This window comes from Cherax quadricarinatus, unplaced genomic scaffold, assembly GCF_038502225.1.
Source record: "Cherax quadricarinatus isolate ZL_2023a unplaced genomic scaffold, ASM3850222v1 Contig741, whole genome shotgun sequence".
NCBI lineage: Eukaryota > Metazoa > Arthropoda > Malacostraca > Decapoda > Parastacidae > Cherax > Cherax quadricarinatus.
The window spans coordinates 102,764-117,459 of NW_027195767.1; the positions used below are offsets into that span (position 1 = coordinate 102,764).

Here is a 14,696-nt window from a genome sequence, read left to right on the forward strand (position 1 = left end):
AGGTGTTCCAAGTCAATGCAGAGAGACTGTTCATAAAATGGCTCATGACCTGCCAGTGGCCGGACATTTCTCGCATCGTAAAACCTTAAATAAAATTAGGGAAACCTATTTTTGGCCAAAAATGTTCTCAGATGTCACTACCTATTGTAGATCGTGTAAAGTTTGCCAACTGTCATCCTCCCGAGGTGCCAGGCGAGTACCTATGGTCAAAATGCCTATCTTTACGGTTCCGTTTGAAAGAGTAGCTATTGACATCGTTGGTCCTTTATCTCCACTTTCATCTGGGGGACATAGATATATATTAACATTAGTTGACTATGCTTCGAGTTTCCCTGAAGCCATACCCTTAAAGACCATAACCATTACAGAGGTGGCTGAAGCCCTTTTGTCCATCTTCTCCAGAGTGGGCATCCCTAGAGAAATTTTGTCTGACCGTAGGACACAATTCACATCTGACTTAATGCAACATCTATACCAACTTCTGGGAGTGAAGCCTCTCTTCACAACACCCTATCATCCCAGCTGTAATGGGAGGATTGAGCGCCAGCATTCGATTCTCAAGTCCATTTTAAGGAAACTATGCTCCCTTAAACCTAAGGAGTGGCATCGTTACCTACCCTGTGCTTTGTTTGCCATGAGGGAAGTTCCCAAGGGGAAACCTAAGCTTTATCATATCAACATCCTTAAGAAATATTACCGAAGAAATTCGGTTAACTGCCTTAACAACTTTGACTTAGTTTTTCCACACGAACTTGATAAAACAACTGAAGAATGTAAAGTGTGCATAATTGACACCTCTAACTTAGACTATGATGAAGAACTACATGACTTGGTGACTCTTGACCACTCAGACGCAACCAACATTAATATTAATGTGTGAGTAACTTTTCAGACGTCTTTACTGATATTCCAGGTGTTACCTCCACGGTAGTCCATAAGATTGACTTAGTGACGGACAATCCTATCAAACGAAAATTATACCCAGTTCCAGTTCACCTTAGAGATGCATTTGACCGAGAGGTAGACAAATTATTAAAACTAAAGATCACTGAACCTTCAGTATCTTCATATTGTTCACCAGTAGTCATGGTTAAGAAGGAGGATAATTCATGTAGAGTTGCTATTGACTTCAGAGGCCTTAATGCTATAACTCGGTGGGATGCTGAGCCTATGCCCTTAATAGATAGCGATCTACACAAATTTTATGACACTTCCTTCTTTTCAGAGATTGATATTGCGCAGGCATATCATCAAGTAATGTTAGATCCTTCTTCTAAGCAGTACACCGCTTTTCCTACACACCAAGGACTGATGCCCTTCGGTTTGGTAACTGCCTGTTCTACCTACGTGAGACTGATGAGGAAGGTCTTGGGTAATATGCCAAATGTTTCAGTTTATTTTGATAACATTTACGTAATGACATCTACGTGGGGTGAGCATATCCAAACATTAACATCAGTTTTGCGTAGGTTACGCTCACATGGCCTCACTGCCAAGCCGAAGAAATGCTTCCTTGGGTATAACAAGATTAGATATCTTGGACTGATACTTTCTAATAACTCTCTGCAGCCTCTCCCCAGTAAGATCAAAGCTTTATTAGAATTTAAATTCTCCAAAACCAAGAAGCTCATGCGTAGCATTCTTGGTTCTGTAAATTTTTATGCACGGTTTATCCCGAACCTTACTGATCTTAGGCATCTTATCCGACTTCCTTAAAAAGTCTGTGAAGGAACCTCTTGAACTTTCCGACGTAGCTTGGGAAAAGTTTAATGAGATTAAAAGCATCTTTTCAAAAGACCCTATACTTAAGATTCCAGATATTAATAAAACATTTTGTTTGAGAACTGATGCCTCCAATACTGGCTTAGGTGCAGTGTTACTACAATACCATGATGGTACTCCCTTCCCTGTATGCTTCCTAAGCCGGAAACTCCTTCCCGCAGAAACGAGATATTCCACCATAGAAAAGGAATGTTTGGCCCTTGTGTGGGGTATCTCCAAACTTAAATTTTATTTGCTGGGTAAAGAATTCATTTTAGAAATGGACCACAAAACTTTGATATACCTAGAAACTTTTAAGGGAACCAACAGTCGCCTCTTGAGGTGGACATTGGCACTCCAGGCTTTTAAGTTCCATATTGTGTATATCAATGGTTCATCCAATTATTTCTCTGACTGGTTAAGTCGTGACAGTCAGTAGAAGATTTCTTGCCTTACGCGATTTCCACATGTTAGAACTTTTTCCTCGCCTATTCTTCTTATACTCCTTGACTATAAGTCTTGGTATGGGGGAGTGTGAGGGAAAAGTTCAATAGATAGGAGTAGCGAGGGAATATATAGTAACAAGAGTTTCATTGCCGGCTACTTGTTAAGGTAGGGTAAGTCCAGCTCCCGCTATTCCCGCCTTTGCTCCCCCACCCCTAAAGTGGTAGTTTGATTGCCGGCTGCTTGTTAATGTAGGGTCAGTCTAGCTCCCACTATCCCTTCCCCTCCCTCTTCCCCCCTCCCCGAAAGGTGACATGTGGGGCTTTGGTCAAACAGAAATCACTCGACTCACAGCTCCCAACACTACTGTAAGTACATGCCTGCCTTGTATTCTAGTGGATTTATTGGTTGAAAGCTTCACTTTGGACCAATAATAAACTTAGTCTTTTCAGCCTTGCTCTAAGTTGACTGTTGTAATAATCACCACGTCTTTTAGGTATTGTACTTATCATGGAGAGTGATTATTTAAGCAGTGGGTAACCTGTCTATCTTTTCAGCTTGGATGACAGAGAGGGTCACCTGTCAATCAACGAGAAAAACTGACGGAGACGGACTAACGTCCTGGAGACGTCCCATATTGGATTTAATTACCTGTGCACCTGTATGAAATTGCAGGACGTAACCCCACATCATTGCAGCGGTAAAGAACCTGCTTTCCTGTCATCGGGATAGAATACTCACGGCGATACTCTGTGAAGAACTAGCCGGTGGTGGTCACCAACACCTGCGACCCCCCCCCCCCCGCACATAAGCAACGGCTAAGATTTCAACAACACGAAGTGTCACCAACACCAGACACCCCAATATATATATTAGCGTTGAGTTCAAATGTTATTTTATTCATTTCATTTTTCATTTTTCTTTCAAATAGGATATACCTGTAATGTTTTATTGTTTTATGTTTGCTTTAATAAATAATAAAGTGTTTATCTTTGTTAATTATTATTTCGTTTTCTATTCATTAATTTTCCTGAGGAGGAGCCAGCTTTGGTAATACTGTCTGAAGTTATTACAGAGCTGAGCAAGCCTTCACATAGCCCTACTCCACAAAGGGGGCAGTAAAGCAATAGCAAAGAACTACAGACTGATAGCACTAACATCCCATATCATAAAAATTTTTGAAAGGGTCCTAAGAATCAAGATTGACACCCATCTAGGTACCCATCAATTACACAACCCAGGGCAACATGGGTTTAGAGCAAGTCGCTCCTGTCTGTCTTAACTATTGGATCACTACGACAAGGTCCTAGATGCACTAGAAGACAAAAAGAATGCAGATGTAATATATACAGACTTTGCAAAAGCCTTCGACAAGTGTGACCATGGCGTAATAGCGCACAAAATGCGTGCTAAAGGAATAACAGGAAAAGTCGGTCGATGGATCTATAATTTCCTCACTAACAGAACACAGAGAGTAAAGTCCGAGGCAGCTACGGTGAAAAGCTCTGTTCCACAAGGCACAGTACTTGCTCCCATCTTGTTCCTCATCCTCATATCTGACATAGACAAGGATGTCAGCCACAGCACCGTGTCTTCCTTTGCAGATGACACCCGAATCTGCATGACTGTGTCTTTCATTGCAGACATCAGTAGGTATAGGGAGATAAAGAAACGCTTCATCGGCCTTCTCTCTAAGAAAATCAAGGACATCGTCAAGAGGTCGGTAGAGGGCGAACCCGTTCAATGAAGTCCTCTTTCTTAGTATTTGACTGGCCCCTCCTACTCTTACCACCTTCTCCCTACTACTTCCTTCCACCTCCACTACTACCACCTCCTGCCTATATATACCCATTCTGCTCTCGTCGTAAGCTCCTCTCTTCTATTACCTGGAGTTTACCTGGAGAGAGTTCCGGGGGTCAACGCCCCCGCGGCCCGGTATGTGACCAGGCCTCCTGGTGGATCAGAGCCTGATCAACCAGGCTGTTGCTGCTGGCTGCACGCAAACCAACGTACGAGCCACAGCCCGGCTGGTCAGGAACCGACTTTAGGTGCTTGTCCAGTGCCAGCTTGAAGACTGCCAGGGGTCTGTTGGTAATCCCCCTTATGTATGCTGGGAGGCAGTTGAACAGTCTCGGGCCCCTGACACTTATTGTATGGTCTCTTAACGTGCTAGTGACACCCCTGCTTTTCATTGGGGGGATGTTGCGTCGTCTGCCAAGTCTTTTGCTTTCGAAGTGATAGATTTTCGTGTGCAAGTTCGGTACTAGTCCCTCTAGGATTTTGCAGGTGTATATAATTATGTATCTCTCCCGCCTGCGTTCTAGGGAATACAGGTTTAGAAACCTCAAGCGCTCCCAGTAATTGAGGTGTTTTATCTCCGTTATGCGTGCCGTGAAGGTTCTCTGTACATTTTCTAGGTCAGCAATTTCACCTGCCTTGAAAGGTGCTGTTAGTGTGCAGCAATATTCCAGCCTAGATAGAACAAGTGACCTGAAGAGTGTCATCATGGGCTTGGCCTCCCTAGTTTTGAAGGTTCTCATTATCCATCCTGCCATTTTTCTAGCAGATGCGATTGATACAATGTTATGGTCCTTGAAGGTGAGATCCTCCGACATGATCACTCCCAGGTCTTTGACGTTGGTGTTTCGCTCTATTTTGTGGCCAGAATTTGTTTTGTACTCTGATGAAGATTTAATTTCCTCGTGTTTACCATATCTGAGTAATTGAAATTTCTCATCGTTGAACTTCATATTGTTTTCTGCAGCCCACTGAAAGATTTGGTTGATGTCCGCCTGGAGCCTTGCAGTGTCTGCAATGGAAGACACTGTCATGCAGATTCGGGTGTCATCTGCAAAGGAAGACACGGTGCTGTGGCTGACATCCTTGTCTATGTCGGATATGAGGATGAGGAACAAGATGGGAGCGAGTACTGTGCCTTGTGGAACAGAGCTTTTCACCGTAGCTGCCTCGGACTTTACTCTGTTGACGACTACTTTCTGTGTTCTGTTAGTGAGAAAATTATAGATCCATCGACCGACTTTTCCTGTTATTCCTTTAGCACGCATTTTGTGCGCTATTACGCCATGGTCACACTTGTCGAAGGCTTTTGCAAAGTCTGTATATATTACATCTGCATTCTTTTTGTCTTCTAGTGCATTTAGGACCTTGTCGTATTGATCCAATAGTTGAGACAGACAGGAGCGACCTGTTCTAAACCCATGTTGCCCTGGGTTGTGTAACTGATGGGTTTCTAGATGGGTGGTGATCTTGCTTCTTAGGACCCTTTCAAAGATTTTTATGATATGGGATGTTAGTGCTATCGGTCTGTAGTTCTTTGCTGTTACTTTACTGCCCCCTTTGTGGAGTGGGGCTATGTCTGTTGTTTTTAGTAACTGTGGGACGACCCCTGTGTCCATGCTCCCTCTCCATAGGATGGAAAAGGCTCGTGATAGGGGCTTCTTGCAGTTCTTGATGAACACGGAGTTCCATGAGTCTGGCCCTGGGGCAGAGTGCATGGGCATGTCATTTATCGCCTGTTCGAAGTCATTTGGTGTCAGGATAACATCGGATAGGCTTGTGTTAACCAAATTTTGTGGCTCTCTCATAAAAAATTCATTTTGATCTTCGACTCTCAGTCTGGTTAGCGGCTTGCTAAAAACTGAATCATATTGGGACTTGAGTAGCTCACTCATTTCCTTGCTGTCATCTGTGTAGGACCCATCTTGTTTAAGTAGGGGCCCAATACTGGACGTTGTTCTCGACTTTGATTTGGCATAGGAGAAGAAATACTTTGGGTTTCTTTCGATTTCATTTATGGCTTTTAGTTCTTCCCGCGATTCCTGACTCCTATAAGATTCCTTTAGCTTAAGTTCGATGCTTGCTATTTCTCTGACCAGTGTCTCCCTACGCATTTCAGATATATTGACCTCTTTTAGCCGCTCTGTTATTCTTTTCCGTCGCCTGTAAAGGGAGCGCCTGTCTCTTTCTATTTTGCATCTACTCCTCCTTTTTCTTAGAGGAATAAGCCTTGTGCATACATCGAGTGCCACCAAGTTAATCTGTTCTAGGCATAAGTTGGGGTCTGTGTTGCTTAGTATATCTTCCCAGCTTATATCGGTTAGGACTTGGTTTACTTGGTCCCACTTTATGTTTTTGTTATTGAAGTTGAATTTGGTGAATGCTCCCTCGTGACTAGTCTCATTATGTCGGTCTGGGGCTCCATGCATACATGTCTGAACCTCAATTATGTTGTGATCTGAGTATATTGTTTTTGATATGGTGACATTTCTTATCAGATCATCATTGTCAGTGAAGATGAGGTCTAGTGTATTCTCCAATCTAGTAGGCTCTATTATTTGCTGGTTTAAATTGAATTTTGTGCAGAGATTTAAAAGCTCGTGTGAGTGTGAGTTTTCATCAGAGCTGCCTCCTGGTGTTATTACTGCAACAATATTATTTGCTATATTCCTCCATTTTAGGTGCCTTAAGTTGAAATTGTAGTGCCAGGAGTAACAAAAATGTTCCTAGTTTAAATGACTGTTTGATGACAGGTCCGTAGTTGACGAAAAAATTAGGAGATATCTTATTAAATTTTAATGTGAACAATTATGCCTTTATGGCTGACATAAGTAAAGCCTTCCAAAGAGTGGGTTTACAAGAGGCTGGCCAGGATTGTACCCGCTTCTTATGGCCTGAGAATCCTAGTGACCCACTTTGCCCTCTGAAAACCTTTTGCTTTAGGAGCGTATTATTTGGTGCTACATCCAGTCCATTCCTACTTCAAGCGACGATAAATGCACACCTTAAGCGTATGATAAGTCCACTGAGTAAAGTAATGAGCAAACAATTTTATGTGGACAATTTCCTGGGTGTGACGTCAACTGAAGAGGAACTGTTAATGACTTATGGAGAGGCTAATAAAATAATGCAAAGTGCAAATATGCCTTTGAGGGAATGGAATAGTAATTCGTCCAAATTAAAGGACAAAATAAGTAAAGATTACCCTGGAGATGAAGTGCCAAAATGTAGTAATGTATTGGGATTAACTTGGAATACTGAGAGAGATTTGTTAATGTTAAAACCTAATAATTACAGTATGCCCAATAAATTAACTAAGAGAGTTTTTTTGCTTGCTGAAGTTTCCAAATGTTTTGATCCACTAGGTTTGGTGTCACCCCTTACTATAAGAGGGAAATTATTAATACAGGAAACATGGAAACTTAAATGTGCTCGGGATGAAATTCTACCTGAGGAATTCATTAACAGGTGGGATGAATTAATTGGTGATTATGAAAAAAATCCAATGTTGGAGTTCCCACGCCAGGTGGCCAATCCAGATGGGAAAAATATACTCAACATTTTTTGTGATGCTTCAAAATTGGCATATGGAGCAGTTGGTTACCTTCAATGTAATAGTGTTATTTCTCTTGTTATGTCTAAGGCTAAAGTGTCTCCAATTAAATCACATACCTTACCTCAGTTGGTATTAACAGCTATTTATGTAGGTGTCAAATTAGCTAATTATACAGTGACACTGTAATTTGGTCTGATAATGAGGTATCCTTACAATGGATTCGTAATGGAAACAGTAAAATTGTGTACGTACAAAACAGAGTCATTGAAATTAATCAGATGCAAGAGAAGTATAATAGTTTGGGTCAGCATATGTTAACATTTAATCATATACCTGGTGAGGAGAATCCAGCTGATTTCTTGTCTCGAGGTTTACCTTATGCTAAATTTGTTAATGCTGTATCATGGTTTAAAGGACCGAGCTGGTTGGTAAATAAAGCTAATTGGCCTGTACAAAAGGCGTATATTGCTCCTGTTGAAATTACTGTGACCACCGCTCCAATAGTTTGTCCTTCCTTAGCCATTGACATAAACTGGTATTCTTCTTTACCCAAACTAATCAATGTAACTAAGTTGGTGTTTAAATTTCTAAACAAGATGAATATCTCATACAAGTTTTCACATCCTCTTGAATATAGATAAAGAGGGTACAAGAAGAAATCTATGGAAATGAGACTAAATTGATGATGGAAAGAAAAATTGTGAAAGGTTCCATAATAATTGAAATTGGGGCTGTATTTAGAGAACAATGTAATTAGGTGAAGAGGTAGGTTACAAAATGCTGAATTGGGTGATTATGCTAAACACCCTATCTTACTGCCCAAAACCAATCATCTAACAAATTTAATTGTTTTAAATTCCCATAAAAATGCAATGCATGGTGAGGTACAAGATACCTTAAATTGTATTAGGGAAACTTTCTGGATTCCACAAGGACGGCAAAGTGCAAAAAGGGTGATTAAATCTTGTGTAATATGTCGCCATGTGGATGCCAGATCCTATATGTACCCAGGTCCTCCACCATTGCCAATGGAGCGTGTACAATTAGTGAAACCATTTGATGTAACAGGTGTAGACTACAGTGGTCCAATCATTTTAACAGGTACTTCAGATTGTGTTTCACTGAAAGTGTATGTGTGCTTGTTCACTTGTACTGCTACTAGGGCAGTTCATTTAGAAGTGGCTCAAGACTTGTCTGCAGAACAGTTTATACAGCTGTTTCAAAAATCTGCAGCTAGGAGATCCTGTCCGAGGTTGATGATTTCGGATAATGCCACAAATTTTGTAGCAAGTGCTCAACACTTGATAGAATTAAATAAAAGTAACGAGGTTCAATCTCTGTTAACTCAACGAGGGTGTACCTGGAAATTTATTACTCCTAGAGCCCTTTGGCAGAGGGGACTGTACTGATAGGCACAGTGAAGAGGTGTCTCCGTAAAGTACTACACCAGAAGAGAGTTAATTTGGAAGAATTCCGTGCAGTGTTAGTGGATGCAGAGATTCGGATAAATAATATGCCTATCTCGTACATGAGTGATACACCTGATGCAGATGTATTAACACCTTCTCACCTAATATGTGGAAGGAAATTGGAAGCTGCCCCTGTCTATAGAGATAATCCGGAAGAAAGTGATGAAGATTACAATGATGCGGCAGTGTTGTGTAATAAATTTAAAATGTTAAATAAAGTAATTGATCATTGGTCTAATGTGTGGCATAAGGAATATCTTCTTACACTACGTAAACACTTTTATGGTGCGACAGAGGCAGTAAATCGGCAGAACATGCAACCAGGTGATATTGTGTTAATTGATACTGAACAACATCGAACATTGTGGCCTCTGGGCAAAGTACTGACATTGTACCCAGATGCACAAGGTGTTGTCCGGAATGTCAAAGTGTTGCGTCATGGCCAGGAAAGTTTACACACAATTAATAAATTAATTCCCTCGGAATTAAATGGTATTCAAAAAAATGTAAATAAAAATCTAAGGGAAACTGACATGAGTGATATTGAAGATAACGCTGACCAAGTGATGAAGGAAGATGAAATTGTAGTAAGACCTACTAGGACAACAGCCACTCAAGCCAGAACCGGCTGGAATCGTCTCCTAAAGGAAGGAGTAATTTGAGTCGTTTAGCAATGAACTCTGGCCGGCCGCAGTGTGGAAAATAATGTATTTTCCGAAAATATCCAGTGTATTTTTTATGAAAATTAGTGTAATACATTGTATTGAATCAAAATTAATTTGTAAATGAAAAATGGAACCAGCGACGGGGAGAAGCATTGTTGGAACAAAAGGCACCATTGTTTTTGAATGGAGTGAAAACACACTAGTGAAATGTGCATAATTTTCGTCACTCTAGGGGTTATATTGGGCTTAAAACCTCTCAAATAGGAGCTGAAATTTTTGGATGTGCAGTCCTGCATAATGTGAGCATTAAGCAGATGGACAGGACAGCTTCAGGAACTTCAGATAAACAGTCTATTTATGTTAAGATTCTGGCCAGTTTTCTCTATATATTTAAGCAGGTTTTTGAGTATGATACACAGAAATCTCCAGACAAATTGGTGAGTGTTCTGATTATAAATTCTCCTTCTGTTATATAAATGTGTATATGTAATCATTTATTAATTTTAACATACAGTCCACAAATTTATTATAAATTTTACCAGAATTCCTGGCGATGTATATTTCATTTGCAATTAATATAGGTCTAGAGCAAATTGTGGATATGACAGTTGTAGGTATCGAAGGGGGACATTTTTTGTGACCTAGGTGTCCTAAAATTCCTACTTATCTATGTAACTTTGATAAATAACAATTATCTTTGTTACCATTTACTGGTATGTATCTAATGAGATACATCCAGGTAAATGTAATTTTCCACACTTAGTATTTGACTGGCCCCTCCTACTCTTACCACCTCTCCACTACTACTACTTCCTTCCATCTCCACTACTACCACTACTACTACTACTACCACCTCCTGCCTATATGTACCCTTCCTGCTCTCCTTTTCGTTAGTGTGACTTTGTAAATGTTCCAAGTCGGACCAAAACATCGTCGTAAGCTCCTCTCTTCTATGTGCGGGTTATTTGTGAATTACAAAGGTATAATTAACAGTAAAATACAGAAATAAAGGTATTCCATTTTCCTTTACATATAAAAACCTGAGGTTCTCGTTGCACTATTCTGGTTTAGCTTCAGGAAATTAAGCCTAAATACTCTTAGGAGACGAAGGAGATGTAAATACCTAGAGTGTACCTGGAGAGTGTTTTGTGGGTCAACGCCCCTGCGGCCCGGTCTGAGAGCAGGCTTCGTCATGGATCAGGGTCTGATCAACCAGGCTATTACTGCTGGTTGCACGTAAACCGACGTACGAACCATAGCCCGGCTGATCAGGTACTGAATTTAGGTGCCTGTCCAGTGCCTTCTTGAAGACAGCCAGGGGTCTATCCGAGAGATGTTTCTCCATCCCCTCGAGGGAGGTTCCTCGATATTAGTGAGGGACGCTTAAAATAAGGTACTGGACCTGTGCTCCAATTTATTAAATCGAGTCTGAATGCCTTCCATTCCCCCGGATATGTGTGGATTCTGCCTCTGCTTCCTGGCCACTCTAAGGCAAAAGAATTATTTCCTAACAATTATGTGACTTATCTGGTCGTATAACTTCCAACAATAACCGTGACCTTGTGTACCTGAGACCCGCCACTCAGACTCTCCCTGTCCAACCTTCAATTACTCTCAGTATTTACTTCATAATCATGTCACTCCTGGTCCTTTTGTCGTCAGGTATAGCTCGTCAAGCTTCTCCTTACTTATGGGTCAAACCTCTCAGCTTAAGGACTAGCTTCATTGCAAACCTTTGCTCTTTTCCCAACATACTCCACGATAAGCATGACATAGGCTGTGTCTAAGGTGTTGGTAGTAGCGATGATAGCAGATTCTAAATAACGTCTGTGACGTAAATCAGTTTCCTGGATGACAATCCTGTTATTTTGGAAGTCCATAAGATAATTATGGGTGTTACGGTGTACGATCTAAGCACTATTCAAGTAATCCGTTTACCAAGCATACCTTAGTTACGACGCATCAACTAGTCTCAGGAAGCTTGATATGTTAGGAAGCAGGACAAACGTTTCCTGACGGGGTTCTTGGTCAGATGATGACCCGCCGTTGGAGCTTTTGGTCATGTGACCGAGGCCTTCCGCTGGTTTATCGGTCCACCCCCTTTAAAACTTATGGTCAAAGTTATAACAATTTAGTACAGGAAGCCTGACAATTTAAAAAAAAAATACTAACAAGCCAAAGGAGGCCTTTATTTAAATTACAGTATGTAGAGGTTCTATTAAAAACGGTCAGTGTTACAAGCGCACAGAGTAGCTGCACTTACCACCAGCAGAGGATGAGGAGGAAGAAAGGAACTGTGGTGATGACACCGAGGAGGAACCAGTCTCTGGTGAGCCATGCGATTAATGGCAGGAGGCACATGCCCGCCGTCCAGAAGATGAAGCTAGTAGAAGTGATGAGTGATCTCCACCCAGGAGACACCTGCTCCACTACTGACAAATAGCACATACTGTGAGACCCTTGAAATTATTATAAGTGCTGTGAGACCCTTGAGATTATTATAAGTGCTGTGAGACCCTTGAGATTACTACAAGTGTTGTGAGATCCCTGAGATTATTACAAGTGTCATGAGATCCTTGAGATTATTACAAGTGCTGTGAGACCCTTGAGATTACTACAAGTGTTATGAGATCCCTGAGATTATTACAAGTGTTATGAGAACCTTGAGATTATTATAATTGCTGTGAGACCCTTTGTGAACGAGAACATTTGGTGATGTAATGGCATGGAGTAAATTATAGGGCTGCGAAGGGTTCTTCTTTTATTTGCAAATGTGGTGGTGGGTCTACAGGCTTGTGTGTTTGTGCCCATGGCCCAGGTAGGGCCATGCTCACGAGAGAGAGAGGAGTCAGTCTCTTGACTGAGTGACATGAGCGGCCAGACTGAGAGTGGGGCAAGGGTACGCAGGCTGGCGTGCCCACCGAGAGGCCTGGCCTCTGGTGGAAACTATGGGAAATTAGGTATGTAGGCTCACTGGCTACATTTCACTCGGTCACCTACCACGCATCGTCCTGACGCGACAATACTGGTGGTAAAAGAATCTCGGTCTCTCTCTCGTAGGAACAGGGCACAGAACACAAAATGAAAAACATATATATATATATATGGACATGGAAAAAAAACTTCCTACAGGGAGGGAAGAAAAAAACATGTGGGGCGTGCTAAACATCTTGGTCAAAGGCAGTGAGCATCAAAGGGCATCACTGCATGCCTTCCTGCGTCTGGACAGATACTGCAACACAGGAGACATTGCTGCAGCTGAGCGGTGATGTAACAGGGTACGGTCTCTTCTAGAACGGTGAAGCAGTCATCGTAGGAGTCACTGCAGGTTTCACTCAACCTGGGGCACGACATGCTGGTGCCCTCGAGTGAGGTGTCGACAAAACTCCGTAACTGGGCAGGACTTCTGGTAAGCAGCTCAGGAGGACACTTCTCGAGTGGTACTGTCGCTGGACTGTCACTGCCGGCAAGCGTGGAGTGAGTCGTGGAGCGAGTTGTGGCAGAGACGACTGGGCGAAACATCTTGAAGTCGTAACATCATACACCAGACTGCAGTGAGTGAGCTAGCAGTCAAAGTGACATCTTCTTTGTGCAGGAGCTCACTGAAGCTATGGCACGAGGCTGACACAGTGCCTGCCGACAGGGCTAACTGCAGCTTGACGAGTATCATTCTCTCAGCAGTTGGAGTTATAGCAGAGGTTAGTCTAAGCATCCCTAGACTTGTTTCTCTACATATAACTGCACTCTGAAGGTCTGGAGGTGAAGTGAAACAAATCTCAATGGGAATCGTAGCAGGTACGATTCTGCAGAACATCTATGAATGACAAGCATGAGAGCTTTCTGTACAAGGGGGCTCGCTCAGGATGACTGATAACAGCTGTCAAACACGCTGGTCACACTGGGTGACTACACAAGGTGCTACACAAGGGTCTGACCGCAGATCTCACAGGACACACAGAAAACTATACACACCCGCGGTACATGCGGTACAACAAGGCTTAAACTAGCAAAAGATGCTTTTCTGTGCACAAAACTGACACTAAGCTATGCACTAACATGTGAGAACACTGACTGAGAGGAATTAATTAACACACGACATATATCTTCTCTCAATCTTTTCGACAATACTGATAATTACTGAAACACTCAATGTGACATCATGTGATGTCAGGTGTGACGTCACGAGGTGACGTCAGCAGCATGGTGACGTCAGCAGACATCTCGAGGTGACGTCATGAAGTCGGGCAGCATCGGTGATGTCGTGAAGCGGGCAGCAGACCACAGCATGTGGCCTGGGACATCTGGCTTGGTAACCCACGTGGCTTCATCTACACCCCATGTGGCGTCGTGATCCACGTGGTGTCGTGATCTATGTGGCATGCTGATCCACATGGCTTGCTGATCTATGTGGCATGCTGATCTATGTTGCTTGCTGATCCACATGGCTTGCTGATTCACGTGGCTTGCTGCTGATCCACATGGCTTGCTGAACCACGTGGCTTGCTGATCCACATGGCTTCGAGTGACCTCGGGCACTCGGATACACAGCTCTGGCAATGAATTCACACGAAAAACAGCAGAAACCCCAGCAGAGGGAGTGATGGCATGGTGGTTTATGGTAGTGTGGTGGTGAGGAGCGTGGGTGAGTGTATGGCCAGGGAGCATCTGGCTACCTCCTCCTCCTCCTCCCCCACCCACAAACATAGGGAGACACACTGGACGCAGAAATCACCACAAAACTCACCTCTGGCTTGCTGAAATAGCTGTGCTGAGCTGAACAACAAGAGCAGAACATACAAGTGACGGTGAACACGTGACTTCACACAGCATGGGATGCTCTAGCAGCTAGATCCTGCTTGTACCTGTGTCTGGATGCTGAAACGTGCAGACACGACATCAGGATAATTCGCTGAGAGATGGATGCGTCTTGCATGGGGTGATGAAGTGAAGACTTCATCCCTCTGCCTTCCTCTCTCCGGGCAAACACAACTGCTGCGACCACCG

General features: G+C 42.6%; 1 protein-coding gene across 1 annotated transcript in view; it reads right to left on the reverse strand.

Moving 5' to 3' along the window:
• Nucleotides 1-13,214, reverse strand: part of LOC138851474 (carcinine transporter-like) — a 98,017-nt gene extending 84,803 nt beyond the window's left edge. Inside the window, exons 1-2 of the mRNA XM_070080638.1 lie at nucleotides 12,926-13,214; nucleotides 11,956-12,124 (exon numbers count right to left, since the gene is read on the reverse strand). Of these exons, the coding sequence (XP_069936739.1) occupies nucleotides 11,956-12,124; nucleotides 12,926-13,214 (458 nt within the window). The remainder of the gene's footprint in view (nucleotides 1-11,955; nucleotides 12,125-12,925) is intronic.
• Nucleotides 13,215-14,696: the final 1,482 nt, after the last annotated feature.